We start from the raw sequence: 14,540 nt of genomic DNA, 5'->3' as shown, positions 1-14,540 counted from the left end.
TGCATGCAGTGCTCTTATAAATAAAGCCGTCACAAATGCTGCAGGAACATGTTTTCTTTTAAGAGTGCTCCTCTGCAGTGGACAGTAGCAAACAGTTAACTGTAACTGCCATCATTAAAGTTTTTCACTGTATTTTTGCAGACATTAAATGCTTATCTTTTAATTAAAAAGAATGCATAAAAATGGAAAGACAGAACAAAGAGATATTAATTCCACTTAGGTTTTTTTGTTTTGCTTTGTTTTTAATTTGTTACAGTAGAATGGATTCTGTTCAGAGCAAATTGGGAAAGAGTAATAGTAGACCGACCTGCAAAAAGCAAACCAAAAGAAACCTTTAAAAACTTACCACATATCTGCAGCTAGTCCCAGTGGTTCATAGTTTACTATTTCTGGAGCTGTAAGAAAAATTTAATCAAACATCAGCAACCGAGGTGACAAATTTTTACCAGGCTGAATTGAGTAGCTGGTCAAGAATTACCAAAAGGGAGAAAGGGGGGGGGGGGCGCACAGGGAAGGAAAGGTAGTTACAGGATGCGCTGTTTATAGTTTTAAAGCCCTGATAGAAATTCAAGTTCACAGGTGTCCAGAAAAAATTATGTAGAGTAACTTGGAGCATAATGCAACTCGAGAAAAAGGGTAAAGCAGATATTATATACCAATTGCAGTGCAAATTATAATAAATAACAAATTATTTCACCTCCCAAGGATACTGTTACCCCTAAGAACCTGAGCTTTTGTTGTTTTTTTGGTTTGTTTGTTTGTTTTTTTTTAACTAGCACCATTAAAGCTAGTTTCTAATGGCCAGTCAGAAACAGCCCTTGGGCAAGAGACTGAAGTCACATGCCAGATTACATTGCTATCCACGTCAAACCCTATTATCTTTATAGGAAACATTTCCTCATTGGAAAAGATCCCCATATAAGACTGCATGCAAGAGAAAAGACCAAGGTGAGGTAATGAGATGAAAAAAAAAGTGTCTCTAGCAGCTGTGTTTGACTAGAATTTGAATTACAATTCTCTCCCTGCTCCCTAATCCCCAAACCTCTAATTGAAACTAGTAGAAAGGAGTAGGATTAACCTAAAATCCAAGTGAGACAGATTAGAACTATGATCACTGAGTTACAAAAAGAGAATCAGGTGGAAAAGTGTAAGGGGAGGTCAGAGTTTTGTACGCTCAACAGGTGTACAGTGAGAGACAGTTTTATCTAGAAAGCCATGAGAGAGATACCCATGTAATTGTGTACCTGTGTACTACAACACAGAGCTTACTTGCCCCAGGCACCAAGTAAAAACTATAATTTGTATTTGCAGGGTTTCACAATCTCCATCCTGAATTTACATCTCTCAATACTTATTTTGCAGCAACCTACTCTCATAGGAGTAGCACGTCTGGTTTATGGAAAGCACCTTTTGCCTATTCCAGAAAAATAAAGTAAACCTCCAGATTTAGGTCACCTTGATACAAATGAGACTGAAACTACCTCTATCCCTCACTTCTTAACTTTCAAAAGATGTCTCAACTTCCTCATGGAACTTGCAATACGAGACCAAGGAACGAGTTGGTCACTCACCTACAAATTCTGGAGTTCCAAAAATGTTTTTAAATTCAACTCCATCTTCTATTTTGTGAGCCAGGCCAAAGTCAATGAGTTTGATGTGTGGAATAGGGATATTCTTGTCTAGAAGCATAATGTTTTCAGGCTAAAAGTAGCAAAAGATAGATCTTTGGTTATTATAATCTTAATATCTTTGGAAAGTAACAGAGTTCAAGTGCTTTTTTTTCTTCACATATACAACACTGTAGAACAAGATACACATACCTGTGCCTAACCATTTAAAATTCATTCTCTTGATAAAGGGATGACAACTGGGAAATTAGACATCATTGAATGGACCAGAATTTCATAAAAGCAAAGCAAATCAAATCTAATGAAAGTAATACTTTCATTCCTTTACTTCTATCTCACACAAAATCTGCCTTTCTCTATCTTCCTGTTAGCACTCCTAAGATTATTTTCTTAATGATGGCTATTGCCAGGATGAAAACAAGATACCCTGGTTTTCACAGAGACAGAAGTTTTTCACACAGCTGAATGTTGTTCCCTAATCTGACAAGATACACCACTAGATTATCTCAGTCCAGCAGCACTGTGATATACCACAAAGTGGAAGCTCAGTTTATCTTGTCCCCTCTTAAAACAGAAAATGTATCCCTGGCCCACAGGGCTTCCTGGGAAGATGTCACACCCTGACCCCCACGAATTTGCCTCAGTTACACCAACTGGTGCACACATAAGAGCAGCTAGCAGGCAGCTGAAGCAGTGCAGATACCTGGTGCAGAGACAGAGTGCCATTGCTTGATCCTGAGGGAGAGCTGCACCACTGAATATTTTGACCGACAGCGATTTCAGTGATCTGCTCTTGGAATTTCTACTGGGGACAACCTCACTATTTCTGCCCAGCCATCCCTATACTGTATTGTAACCCACTGGAAGATGTCTTATCAAATGCTTCTTGAGGGATTCTAGTCACATCTGAACCTACTTAAGGAAGGAAAATGCTCTTCTCTATGAGACTAAATTCACAGCTGCAACAACAAGGCCAGGAAAGATCCAAGACTTAGTATCTGAACAATCCAGAAAATGGAAAGAGTTGGGATCAGAGGTCGAAGCTCATATATGATAGTAAGCTATTCAAAGAACATATTTCTCACAGCATTGTAGGGAAAAGCCAAAGCTAGAACTGTGAAAGTAACTTTTTTGACCACAGACTTTGACTTTCTTTACCAGATCTAACGGATATTTCATAGACTTCTTCAGTTAAGTTTCTCAGCCTCAGTTACTCCCTACCATTGCCCTATTTCACAGGTTCCACAGTAAACTATGGATTCAATTTATCTCCCATGAAGAGCTTTAATGCATTAATTTGTCATAACTTCATCATAAGCTCAACAGCAACAGTGAGACAATTTGACTCCCTGCTGGCAGCTGCCTGGCCTTTTCACAGCAGATCCTAACGTGGAAGCAGCCCCTGCTAACACATAGTCTCAGTCAGAGCTGCACTGGGAAAGAGAGCATATGAATAATTTATTGTCATAGTCACTGGACCAAGAATATTTTAGCCTCAGGCTAACAAGTCTGGTTTTCTTCCATGGATCTAGGGCATATGTGTTCACCCCAGATACATGATGTAAGCTTGTTTAGAGCAAGCAGACACAACAGACTGAAATGGCAACAAGTCACAGTCACTACCTCTTGGACTGTTTTATTCCTTAGGCAGTTAAGTCACAGTAGCTCCACTGCAGTCGATGGAGCCCTGTCAAGTAACAAGATAATTATGAATCATCCTCTGTCTAATCAGATCACTGCTTAAAACTACATGTCTAATTTAACACTAGCAAAACTCCAAACCCAGTCCCATAAAACCTAGGAGAGTTATTACTGTGAATATGTTTTAGGTCATTTGACATTCGCTATCAGGGAAATGATTCTGTACTTACCCTTTCTGATTTCTATCTTGTATTTCTTGTAACAACTTCATTGACCACCTGACATTACTGGTATTAAATATCAAAATTAGTAGCTAGGGATTAGTATAGAAAAAGTTGCATCCTATATTCTCACAATAATTTTATACCATTGGATATTACACTGTTTTCTAATACACAGTGAAAACTTTCAGGTTTTGGCTTCTGGACTCATGTAGTAATTTCAAAATCAAGTGCACACCCTTCATGCGTTCACACATCTCCTACGCTTTTTCACACGCGCCCTGTGAAGATTTGGACAGTAGTTTGCTAACCAGTTTCTTACGTTAGAGGTGATTTGCAACAACTACATACATGCCATTAACACTGACTCAGGACCTAGCAATCTAAGACAGAGCCAGCATTAGGCACACATTTGGCACAATGAATCAGCATATATACCCTGAGAATCTGGGAGGAGTCTATCTATAGCACGCACATAGTTAATAATAGTAATAAACTAACCTGGATTTAAAGTTAGGACAAGGCACATGTAATCTAGCAGTAGAGTTTCTTCCTTTTTCCTTCATTTTAAAACAGTTCCCTCCTCTCTTTTATTCTACTTTCTCCTAGGGAGAAAGTGCATTTTGAATGTATTTCTGGAAGTAGCAATGTTTGAAGCAGCCAGTTCTGTGGCTGTGAGTCTACTACTGAGAAAGCACTTTCTTCTAGTCTCAGGAGTTTCATTCCCAAGGACAAAAGACTCCTAGCTTCAGAGAAGCACATTCACCTAGGCAGGCCACAATCAAAAGGGGAGAGAGAGAGAGTCTCTTCTGTATTGTCTAAGCCAGTTGTACTGGTATTAAAGTCAAGGACCAAAGCTATAGATGTCACCTGACATGGTAAGAGGAGAGCTCTCTAAGATGTGCTTTCAAGGCCCTAAGCAGCTAATAAAACAAGAAGTCTTTCTCTTAACCAAACTCCACTGGATGGCACATACTCCTCATGTAATTCTGAACACGGTAGCAACTGGAAACAGCAACAGTTGCTTGTAGCTGGACCTAGTCCTCCTCTTCCCCAAAATGCATTTCTTCTGTACTTTTTTTTTTTTTCAACAACATGCTTTGGATGATATCACAAATGCAAACAGCTGAAGGATGAAGACTTACAATTTCTTTTTCTCTGTCAGAAAATATACAAGGCCATTCAAAAGTTACCACAGGCCTGATAAAGGAGATTGTCTTCCTTGGAGTACTCAGCTGCGAAATGCATTTAAAAGGTCTTACCTACTATTTTAGGCATGTTATCAAATACAGATATCTAAGAAATTGTAGAAGGTACAGCCCGGCATTAACAAACAACAATAACAATAAGTCTAAATCAGCATCTTTACCTTTAAATCAAAGTGAGCAATTTTCTTAGAGTGAAGGTAATTCACACCATCCAAAATCTGCTTGATAAATCTGGTTGCTTCCTCTTCACTCAGAGACTCCTTCTGTGCCAGGAAGTCAAAAAGTTCTCCTCCAGAAACCCTGCAAAACACACCAGAAAACATCCTGTTATCTACTGCATTGTAATACATAAAATAAATGTAAGCACAGAAAACTAAAGTAACAAAAAGCCTCCAGACAGTTAGAAAAAGGCCACTTTTGCAGACAATCTAGAGTTTTGTGTTCTGGTCCCAGGTGTGCCAAAACTTCCTTTCGATTCCAGCTCTCCCCCCCTGTAAATTCAGGACTAGCTTTCTCCAATTCATTGATGCTGCAAGGTTTGATTCATCAAGGATCATAAAGGACCAAAAAAAAAGGTACCTTGTTTGATGAATCTACAGACGTACATATTTCAATAGGCCAACTTAGATGTTAACCACCTCAACTGTTATTTTTTAACATTTTCATTTTGGATAGGACAGAGGAAATAGAACAAGTTGTAGCAGTCAGTAACTGTTAAAGAATTACTTCTCTTATCGGTTACCATCAGAAATATGGGGCAATAAGATCTGCCAACAGAACCTCTTTTCAGGACAGCCATTACACTGTTCTAATATAGATTCTTGCCTGACCTAACTGACAGGAAAGCACTTATTTTGTGCTAAATTTTTAAAAACAAAGCAGATTGTAGCAACTTGTAAGGTACCTAAAATTGTTTTCCCAAATCAAGGAAGTGCTATTAGTTACTATGAGTTTTCACATCAAAATTGAAATACATTCCATGCATATTTAGTACATAAGACTTCTATTTTCAATTTTGTGCCTTGTATTGGGAGCTCCAGTGCTGCTTTTCTACATATTCTCAAACAAGGTGATCCAGATACTGAACTGGGTATTGTTTGCAATTGTTATTCATAATTATGCTTACCTTTGTTCTTTTCAGTTCACAATGTCCGTGATATTACTGATTTGTTCTCATTCAAATTTACTGTTGGGGGCACCCACAAAGCAGTTGTAGCTCTTGGGCTCAGGTGTACCACCCACCTGTGCTCACCATTTGGAATGTAAGCACAAGACTTGAGAGATCCAACAGCCATTTTGGAAAATAAACTTTTGGCCCTGTTGTCTGATGAAATGCCTGTAAAAACTGGCAGGTTCAAATGCTTTGAGTTAACTAAGTGCCATGACTCACAGACAAGATAGATCACACTGTGCGCTGCAGATGTCTTTCATGCAATCATTCCTCTGACCCCAGGCTCCTACACAACACTGATGGCGATTCCCTACTGTTGAGCCGTTTGCTCACTCCCCTTCCACAGTGGGATGGAAGGGAGAGAATCAAAAAGGCAAAACTTGTGGGCTGAGATAAAGGCAGTTTAACAGGACAGAAAAGGAAGATAATGATGATAATAAATAATAAATAATAATAAAACATACACAACAAGCAATGCACAGCACAATTGCTCACCACCTGAAGCCGATGCTCAGCTAGATCCTGAGCCATGCCACTTCCAAGCCAACTCCCACAGTTATATACTGAGCATGACATTATATGCTGGGGACTATCATCCCTTTGGCCAGTTTGGGTCAGCTGTTCTGGCTCTGTCCCCTCCCAGTTTCTCAGGTGCCCCCTCCCTTCTCATTGGCAGGCCAGTATGACAACCTGAAAAAGCCCTTGATTGCTTGGCAACAACGAAAACATCAGTATGTTATCCACATTATTCTCATCTGAAAACACAGTGCTATACCAGCTGCTAATAAGAAAATTTAACTCTATCCCAGCCAAATTCAGGACACCTATTCTGCCTCTTTCAGGGTAAACTATTGTGAACAGCCACAAAAATTGAAAGAGAAATCAACTGCAACCAAGAACAACATGTCAAAAGTCAAAGACAAAGGGCTTATTCCTTAGCTTCTACTGTTCCTGTGGGTATCAGCATACCTCGCTGATCCCAAGGCAGAGATTTACACAGGGCCTATTGACTTGAGCATTGATTAGGGGATATGTTTTTGCAGCTCCCACTTAGTCAGAAACTGTCTAAGTGACATGAGGCAGGATACTTCACCTGGGCAGAAGTCACTTGATGCTTTAATTGGCCAAATGGCTGGAAAACAAAAATAAACTTCTGTGACCCAGGAATACGTTGCAACTGCTGCCCCTGACGTTCTCCTTCCTATTAATCTCAGTTACTCAGCCTGTGAGACTCTTAATTGGTCTCTGATTTTCTTTCTAGGTGACACATTCCAAGGGTCCAAGCACTACCATCAGCCTTGCTCGACAGGTTCTGTTTTACCCTGTGCATTTCAGGAGCCAGGGAACATTGCCTCCTTTCCCTATTGTAGTAGGTTTCAGGGCCTTGGTTCATTAGTTTCAAAATTATTACAGCTGGCTATAATAATGTGACAAGCCAGTAGAGAAATCTGTAAGTAACACCTGGTGGTCTCTTGGTGATATCTGTGTACAGAGAGCAGGCAAGTCCCATTTCCTTAATGATTTCTATTCAAACTGCGCTTAAGTAATCACCTCTGGCAGGCAGTATGGCCTGGTCATCAGGAAGCCAGCTGTACTGGGATACTTTCTTGTACTTTTCTGGAATCTAACCATGTAGGCACACTACTCTCTCCTCCTCTCTTACCCTGTAAAATCTCCTTGGTTCCTTAAGGTGGACTCGCTAATCGGAACTAAGAAGAAAAACCTTCTCTCTGTTGGCCAGACCAACAGCCCACATAGCACTCCTGCAGGAGCAAAAGAAGATACCACTTAAGGAGAGCACAGAAGCAGAGCCACTTCGTTAAAGCCGTTGCCCTCACCTTCCCCTGGCACACAGGATTGTGCTAAGGATGTTAAAGGATACCTTCCTGCCTGGAGGAGACCGGCAACTTTCTTTTGAGGAATCTCCTTTGTGTAGCAAAGGAATGTCAGAAAATTGTTTAGCTGCCCAGACTAGAGGTACTTAATTCCCCTCTTCTTGCTGCCCTTACGAGTGATCACTTAAAACAGTTGGGTTAGTCGCTCCGGGCACACGAGGGATTTTGCCCCAACAGCAACCTCAGCAAGATCCTGGGCAACACTAAAGAAATGGTTCCTTGAAGAACAAGGATCACAGGAGACTGACTTGCTAGCTCCTTGCTGTATTTTCCCTCTTCTCCCTAGTTCACATTAACCTTGAAATAGGCTGGGCAGGGGGAACTTCCAAAGTACAGAACACAACATAAAAATAAAAAAGGAAACCAAAAAAGATTCACGGAGTCTGAAGTCCCTCTGTTACTTTATCAACAAAAAGTTCCCTCTTACAACGACAACATGAGCATTTCTCCAGTCTCTTGCGGTATAGCCTAGGACATTAGCCTAAGCTGCAGAGATCTTGAGTAATCTAAATGAAAATTCAGCAGAAGAGATGTGATGATTTCTCATTAACAAAGATTAAGGCTTTAAAAACAGGTTTGAGTAAATTGTAGAAAGAGAGCAGTAAGCAGTTTAGTGCAAGATTATTCTTATCCAAGTTATGCATCTGAACTCAGAGAAACCCTCAGGCACAAGAGGCTTAGCAATCCCAAAAGCCAGCCATTATGGAATCCCAGAAAAAAAAAGCAGTTCAGCACTAACTCCTTCACAGTAAAACACTCATAACTGCACTACAAATTACATTTGAACATCCAGGGAGGTGTGTTTTCTAAATCAGCAGCACCTGTAAAAGAGCAGATGTTCCTTTCTCAAAGGACCTTACGTTACAGAAAAATCCCTTCCTCTGGTTCCATCTCTTTGCCTTTTACCAGGTCACCTTATTTCCACAGCAAACAAAGCAGCAAACAAATGATACCTTTGCTCTTCCTCCAAAGTCCAATAAAAGATGAATGACAATGCTACCTTACTTCTGGGAAACAGCTGTTTATTTTGTGTACACAACCTTGACACTTACCAGCAGAGGAGACTGCCATATCAATCAAAACCGCCTCCAGGCTGCTTTTGTTTGGGCAAAGCAGCCTCAAGGCAGGGCCCAAGCAACAGAGAACAGCAAGGTCACAAAAAGCTGTGGGGAGCATGTACCTGAACAATGTGCACAAGGAAGGGCAAACCGTGTACCTGCCAAACCGCACGTAGCGGCAAGGGACTTGGCAATGGTCTTCCTGCTCTTGAACAGGAGAAACAGCACCTGTAGAATCAAGCCCTGTGTAAAGGGGAGATAATCACGTCTGTGCCAGTGAGTTTGGGAGAGGGGTCAACATTTTAGCCAAAGCATCTTTTAAACACCAGGGTAGCTCCTTCAATTAATCGAGAATATCGGAGACATTGTTTTGAAGCTGAAGTCCACTGTAGCTTAATGTAAGATTAATTGACCAGGTGCTGTAACACTTATTTTGATAAACTGCAGGGAGTATGAGACACCGATATCAGAGTGTCAGGAGGAGAGATCATCTGTTTACAGAGAGAATTTGATTATCTTTATTAGAAATGATCATCCTCAGTTTGTATACAGCAACTAAATGCAGTGGCCTTAAATCAAGTCAAACTCTGTTGCACCCAGCCTTTTAGAAGTCCAATAAGCTACAGCCTGACAAGAGGACATACAAACAGTGTCAGGCCATGTGAGGACAGGAAAAAACCCAAACGGTAATGAAAAGGGAGGTGGTTTTAGCACAAAGTAGCTGCCAGTCAGAAAAAGCAGGTTCCTTTCCTGTCTTCCAGTGCATGGCTACAGAGACCAACATTTGGCCATAGACATATACTTAAAAATTAACAGATGCTTATCATCACTCATATGCCATCTGCCAGCAGTCACATTAATCTCCAGGAATGCTCCCTGGCCTAAATGCTGGCTCCCCTGGAAAGCTAGTGGTTATTCCATCTCACTCAGGGATCAAAGCCTCGTTGCCTGGATTCCATACACAAAGTTGAAGCCAGGTCCCCTAGGGAACATGTGGTCTACACAACTTCAGCCTTGGTGTCCCTGTATTTCGTGCTTCATGCACAGAAAAAAATTGCATCATTTACTCATTACCTAAAAATTGTACTAAGCGGAAGACCTCAGGCTGTTCTCCTTGCTTACAGCTTTACTTTAGTACCACGAACTGACAGATAGAGGATATGGCATCTTCTACACAGCTCCTCTAAGACTCAGAGCTTGGTAAACTAGATGATACCGATTCCACAAAAGAGCAGGACACAGCCCAAAGAAAGCTTAAATTTATGTCTGTCTTCCTTCACTACATGACAAAGTTCACCCCCTTAGGCCAAGACCATGCATTCTGACCAGCAAGGCTCCATTTATTACAAGAGCTATTTCCATTCCTGGCTCTGATGTGCACAACCAAACAATCCTCCTCTCTGCCTCGTGTGACAGTGTTCAGGTTTCCCCCGGCTCTCAGTGAAGATTAGGAAGGCTGAGCCACACAAATACACACAGATACAAATCTACACGTGTACTAAGATAATTTACATCCCTTTCAACTCCTTAAGGTAGATCAACAGCACACACTATGAACTGTACAGAAGGAGACGCTTCGGACATAGGTCTGTATGATCATCTGTGCACACAGAGTTACTCACTTTTGTTACAGTCTTGATCCTCAGGCACAAAGCACCTGCATCCAAATTCATTATCCCAGGATAAGCTGGGTATAAACAGACCCTATCACTTGATGCCTCCCCTTATTTTATCTCTTCACAAAAGTGACATCATTTTATTATGCCACTTTTTTTAGTCAGTAATTTATATTAGGCAACTGCAGAGTTTTCTTGAAATGACTCTCAAACTACCACATTGACAGTAACACTATTAAACTTGGGGACATCCAAGTGTTCAACAGCACTCAACTGCAAGCGCAATGCAGAGAAGCAAGTGATCTTTCTGTGACCTCCCAGCCACTACAGGTCAAATCTAATATGCATCAGAATGGCTGGCAAATAGTACCAACAACAGAAAGCAAAACAGCAGCAGGCAACTTAGTTCCCCCTCGACTTCACAGTGAAGAATTTGCACCCGACGTGAGCAGGGGAAAATGAAATTAATTACATGACCTACCTAGAGCGATGACAGCTTCCTGTAGCATCTAACACTTCGGTATATTCAGTCTACCTGATAGATCAGTTATTTAATAATCTTCCCTTGGTATTGCACACTAGTAATCCTGAAAAATACTGCAACTGGTTTATGTGTCCTGCTCTAGCGCTGCCAAAGTAACTCGTCGTTTTTTTTGGATATCACTAGTCCCTTCTCACAAAACCTCTACTTTAGCCTCTGCAATATAAGCTGAAGTCACGTAAACAGGAATAACTCTTCCAATGTCATTTTGACTCATATCGGCTTGCAAGGCCAGGAGGCAAAAATGCTATTTACACAGAGCAAAGCTCTCCTGGCCAGGCTAGAAAGAAATATTTCTTATTTATAAAAATCGTCCTCCTACTCCTCTTCATTGTTAGGCTCCTTCTACATCACATTCCATTTTACAAAAGTGAAGAAATTCCATCACACATATGTTAGTGTCAGCATTGAAGTGATTGTGTAAACTTTACCCTCCACACAGGTTTCAGACTAACGTCACATAACCAACCCCTGCATGCAATCCCCAAAACACGACAACTTTGAAACACTGTTAAAATGATATGACAGCTTTCCAAATCATGGTCAGGCACGTCTGTCCAAATGACGGACTTTAAGAATCTCAAGCCAGGTAGTAGAAACAGGCAGAATGCATTCAAAACAAGTTGTGTTACAAGAGATTACATTATTAGCCTGTGGTCTGCATCTGCCTCAAATGTTTCACCTCGGTTTCATCAAACATACAGGAAGGGCAATAAGGTGTAAGAAATAGCTGTTGGTTTTGGGATGTAGTATTTCTGGGCTGATGAAACAAACAGCCAAACAGAATTCACCCAGGTAATTTAATAGCTATTGCAGAGACTGGCAATTTTGATACTGCTTCAAATTCTAATAAACTGGCATTTCTCTACATAGTAACACCTATTAGCCTGGGGTTCTCACTTCCTTTCAGTCAATAAGATTAAAATACAGACAAAAGTATCAAAGGTGACTCCCCAAAACACAAACTCATGTTCCAGGTGAGCAACGGCTCCTTAGCCAAGGCTCTGTTAAGATGATTCCTGACCACTCCTTCAGCTTCCCTGGGCTGTGCATTTATTCTTCGATGCAGGGCCACGCACAGATTCTGTAGAATAAGCCGCTGTTCCCTCAGTCTGGACAGAGAAGCTGTTGCTAGTTGGTTTTAAATCTCCTCTTAAACACCACAAACCAGTTTGGATTACATGGCCAAATATGTCTGATAGTCATCCTAAACCAGTAGCCTGGCTATGCAGTGGGTCACAATGCAGGGGTGAGCCTACAGCAGTCCACAGATCCACTGGCTGGAGGGTATTCACTTGTCAGCAGGATCCAAGTGGCAGGGGTATTCCCCCATTACATCAAGGAAACGAGAAGAGCAAGCAGCTCTCCTTCACTCCCACCCTGCTGCTACTCATCCTTCACAGCCAAAGTCTAAGGATTAAAAAAAAAAAAACAACCTCTTCCCTTCCTCCCATCTTTTCCCCTAGTGTCCTCTAAATGAGGAAAATATGGGAGTAGCAAGAATGGTTGCAAATTTTGCAAAGGACTTGGAAGGGTTCATATGCATTGAAAGAGATAAGAGCAGAAAGAAAAATGAAAGGAGCACTCAGCAGCCATTTGTGCTTCCCCATGTCAGGGCAGCACTAGGCAGACATGAGGTAATCCCTCCTTTAGGAAACTGTTTTCAAGTTGACAACACTCCGTAACAATGGCCTCAGCTGATGTTAAGGTGCACCTGTACCCCCAGGGCACATGGATGAACTGGGGGCCTGTTTACCAGCAACCTCAGTCAATTCTCCTGCCAAGATCTGCAAGGCCTGAGAACACAACAGCTCCGTTTTAACAGCGCCTCTCTGTTCTGGCAGCCTCTGCAGCCCTTTCCGGTTCCTATTTACCTCACCCTACCCCAGAGGGTAGGAAGTCCCCTTACTCACAGCTCAAGGATGAGGACCACATCCGTCTTATTCTCATAGATGTCATGCAACTGGATGATGTTGGCATGCAGAATCTGCTGCAGAATAGTAACCTCCCGTTCAATTTCCTCACGTCTCACTCCACGACGGCTGGCCCGACTCTGACGTTTTTTAATGAACTTAGCAGCATACTCCATACCGGTGCTTTTTTCTCGACATTTCTTCACTATAGCAAACTGGCCACTGCAAGGACAAGAAGATGACAAAAATTCTCTTAAAGCTTCCCAAATGAGCCACTGACATATAAATCTTGATCCTGCAACCCCTGAGCAACACTGCTAACCATACAAGCTTGTTCTTGGAACAATAGTGAGGACTGTCAGAATTCTGCAGTTAGTCACTAGAGCATAACAAGGTAGCCTCCTGCAGTTGTCTGAAATTTAGTAAAACCAAGCAACGTCTGACAAGAAAGGTTACAATCTCTGAAAAACAGTTCATGTTTAAACGAACAAGATCTGACTCAAAAGATTCAAACTACCACTCCTTCACTGGGTAATGCTTAAGGCATTCAAGTCCGCAACACACTACTGGATGTTCTGAAAGGACACGCATACATTAAAGTATTTCCCTTAAGAATAATCTCTCAGAAAAGAACTCAAGGGATCGATAACCCTTTGGAAATGTAGAACTGGCATCCAGTAACCAATTTTCAAGTAAAAGAATGGTTTATGCACATTTCTGCACTTCACTTGACAATTTAGCTGTAAATGTAACAAAAGTAAGGGCAGCTTTCTCACTGCACATTAAGGACAAAGAGTTTTGCACTGTACCAAATAGTAAAGCAGCTGCATTAAAGTTTAAAAGACACATAGCTGCCATTTGCCAATAAAATTTTCCTCGCTGTGGCTCCCAAAGTAAGCTATTCCAGTCCAACTGTAAAATTTTCCCTTTATCTCCTAAGGGGGAAACAGATGGAGGTCAGATGATTGACTCAAATAATAGTAACCCTGCAGGCTGCAGCCTTATGTCAGTGGTGGGAATCCTTTAAGATGAGACAATTGTTACTGACTCTTCAATAGGCAAGTAGGAGACCCTGCTTTGTCGTTCTTTGTGTGAGCTTTTCTTTCTTCATCATGCCCTTGAGAGTCACTGTTGGAACTTAGAGGAGGCACCATCTCCACAAAGCTGATGTTCCCTCCCTCTCAACTGTCTTTGAAAAAATAACTGTAATCAAGCTGAGAGATGGTCTTATCAAAATTAAGAAAAGTGGTCTGCAGTTAAAGCAGGATTTGAGTCATATGAATTCTACATAAGGCCAGAATGTGGAAGGAAACAGTGATTATTCAGAGGATCCTTTTGTTCATCCCATTTGGAAGGGACAAGGACAGCAGAGTTTTATCTTAGAAGTGTTTAATCACACTAAAATCATCACAGACATACGAACAAGGAAGTTAAATCATACGCTATTACCATGCGTTTGCATTTAGTCTACACAGGACATGTTAAGAGAGCTGCTTCTACCTTACACAAACTAAGGGAAAAGGATGGTCTGTAGCTAAAGTACTGGAGGGATTTGAGCAATTGGAATTCTGCCATAAATGTACTGTATACCCTTTAGCATTTCACATTTGCCCCATCAGCAAAACAGGAAAAAGTCTTTCGTTCTTGC

At 41.2% G+C, this 14,540-nt stretch overlaps 1 protein-coding gene across 5 annotated transcripts in view; it reads right to left on the bottom strand.

Annotated features, from left to right (window-relative positions):
- The window catches only part of DAPK2 (death associated protein kinase 2), a 55,571-nt gene that overhangs the window by 14,500 nt on the left and 26,531 nt on the right, over positions 1-14,540 (bottom strand). For 4 of the 5 annotated variants that reach the window (XM_075764918.1, XM_075764921.1, XM_010302016.2 and 1 more), the window contains exons 2-5: positions 12,893-13,114; positions 4,860-4,998; positions 1,572-1,701; positions 347-395 (exon numbers count right to left, since the gene is read on the bottom strand). In XM_075764918.1, coding sequence (XP_075621033.1) covers positions 347-395; positions 1,572-1,701; positions 4,860-4,998; positions 12,893-13,068 — 494 coding nt within the window. In that variant the 5' untranslated portion in view covers positions 13,069-13,114. The remainder of the gene's footprint in view (positions 1-346; positions 396-1,571; positions 1,702-4,859; positions 4,999-12,892; positions 13,115-14,540) is intronic. The other variant, XM_075764920.1, reaches the window with a different exon arrangement.

The sequence above is a fragment of the Balearica regulorum genome, chromosome 12, assembly GCF_011004875.1.
Source record: "Balearica regulorum gibbericeps isolate bBalReg1 chromosome 12, bBalReg1.pri, whole genome shotgun sequence".
Lineage (NCBI taxonomy): Eukaryota > Metazoa > Chordata > Aves > Gruiformes > Gruidae > Balearica > Balearica regulorum.
This window is presented reverse-complemented; position numbering and strand designations above follow the sequence as displayed.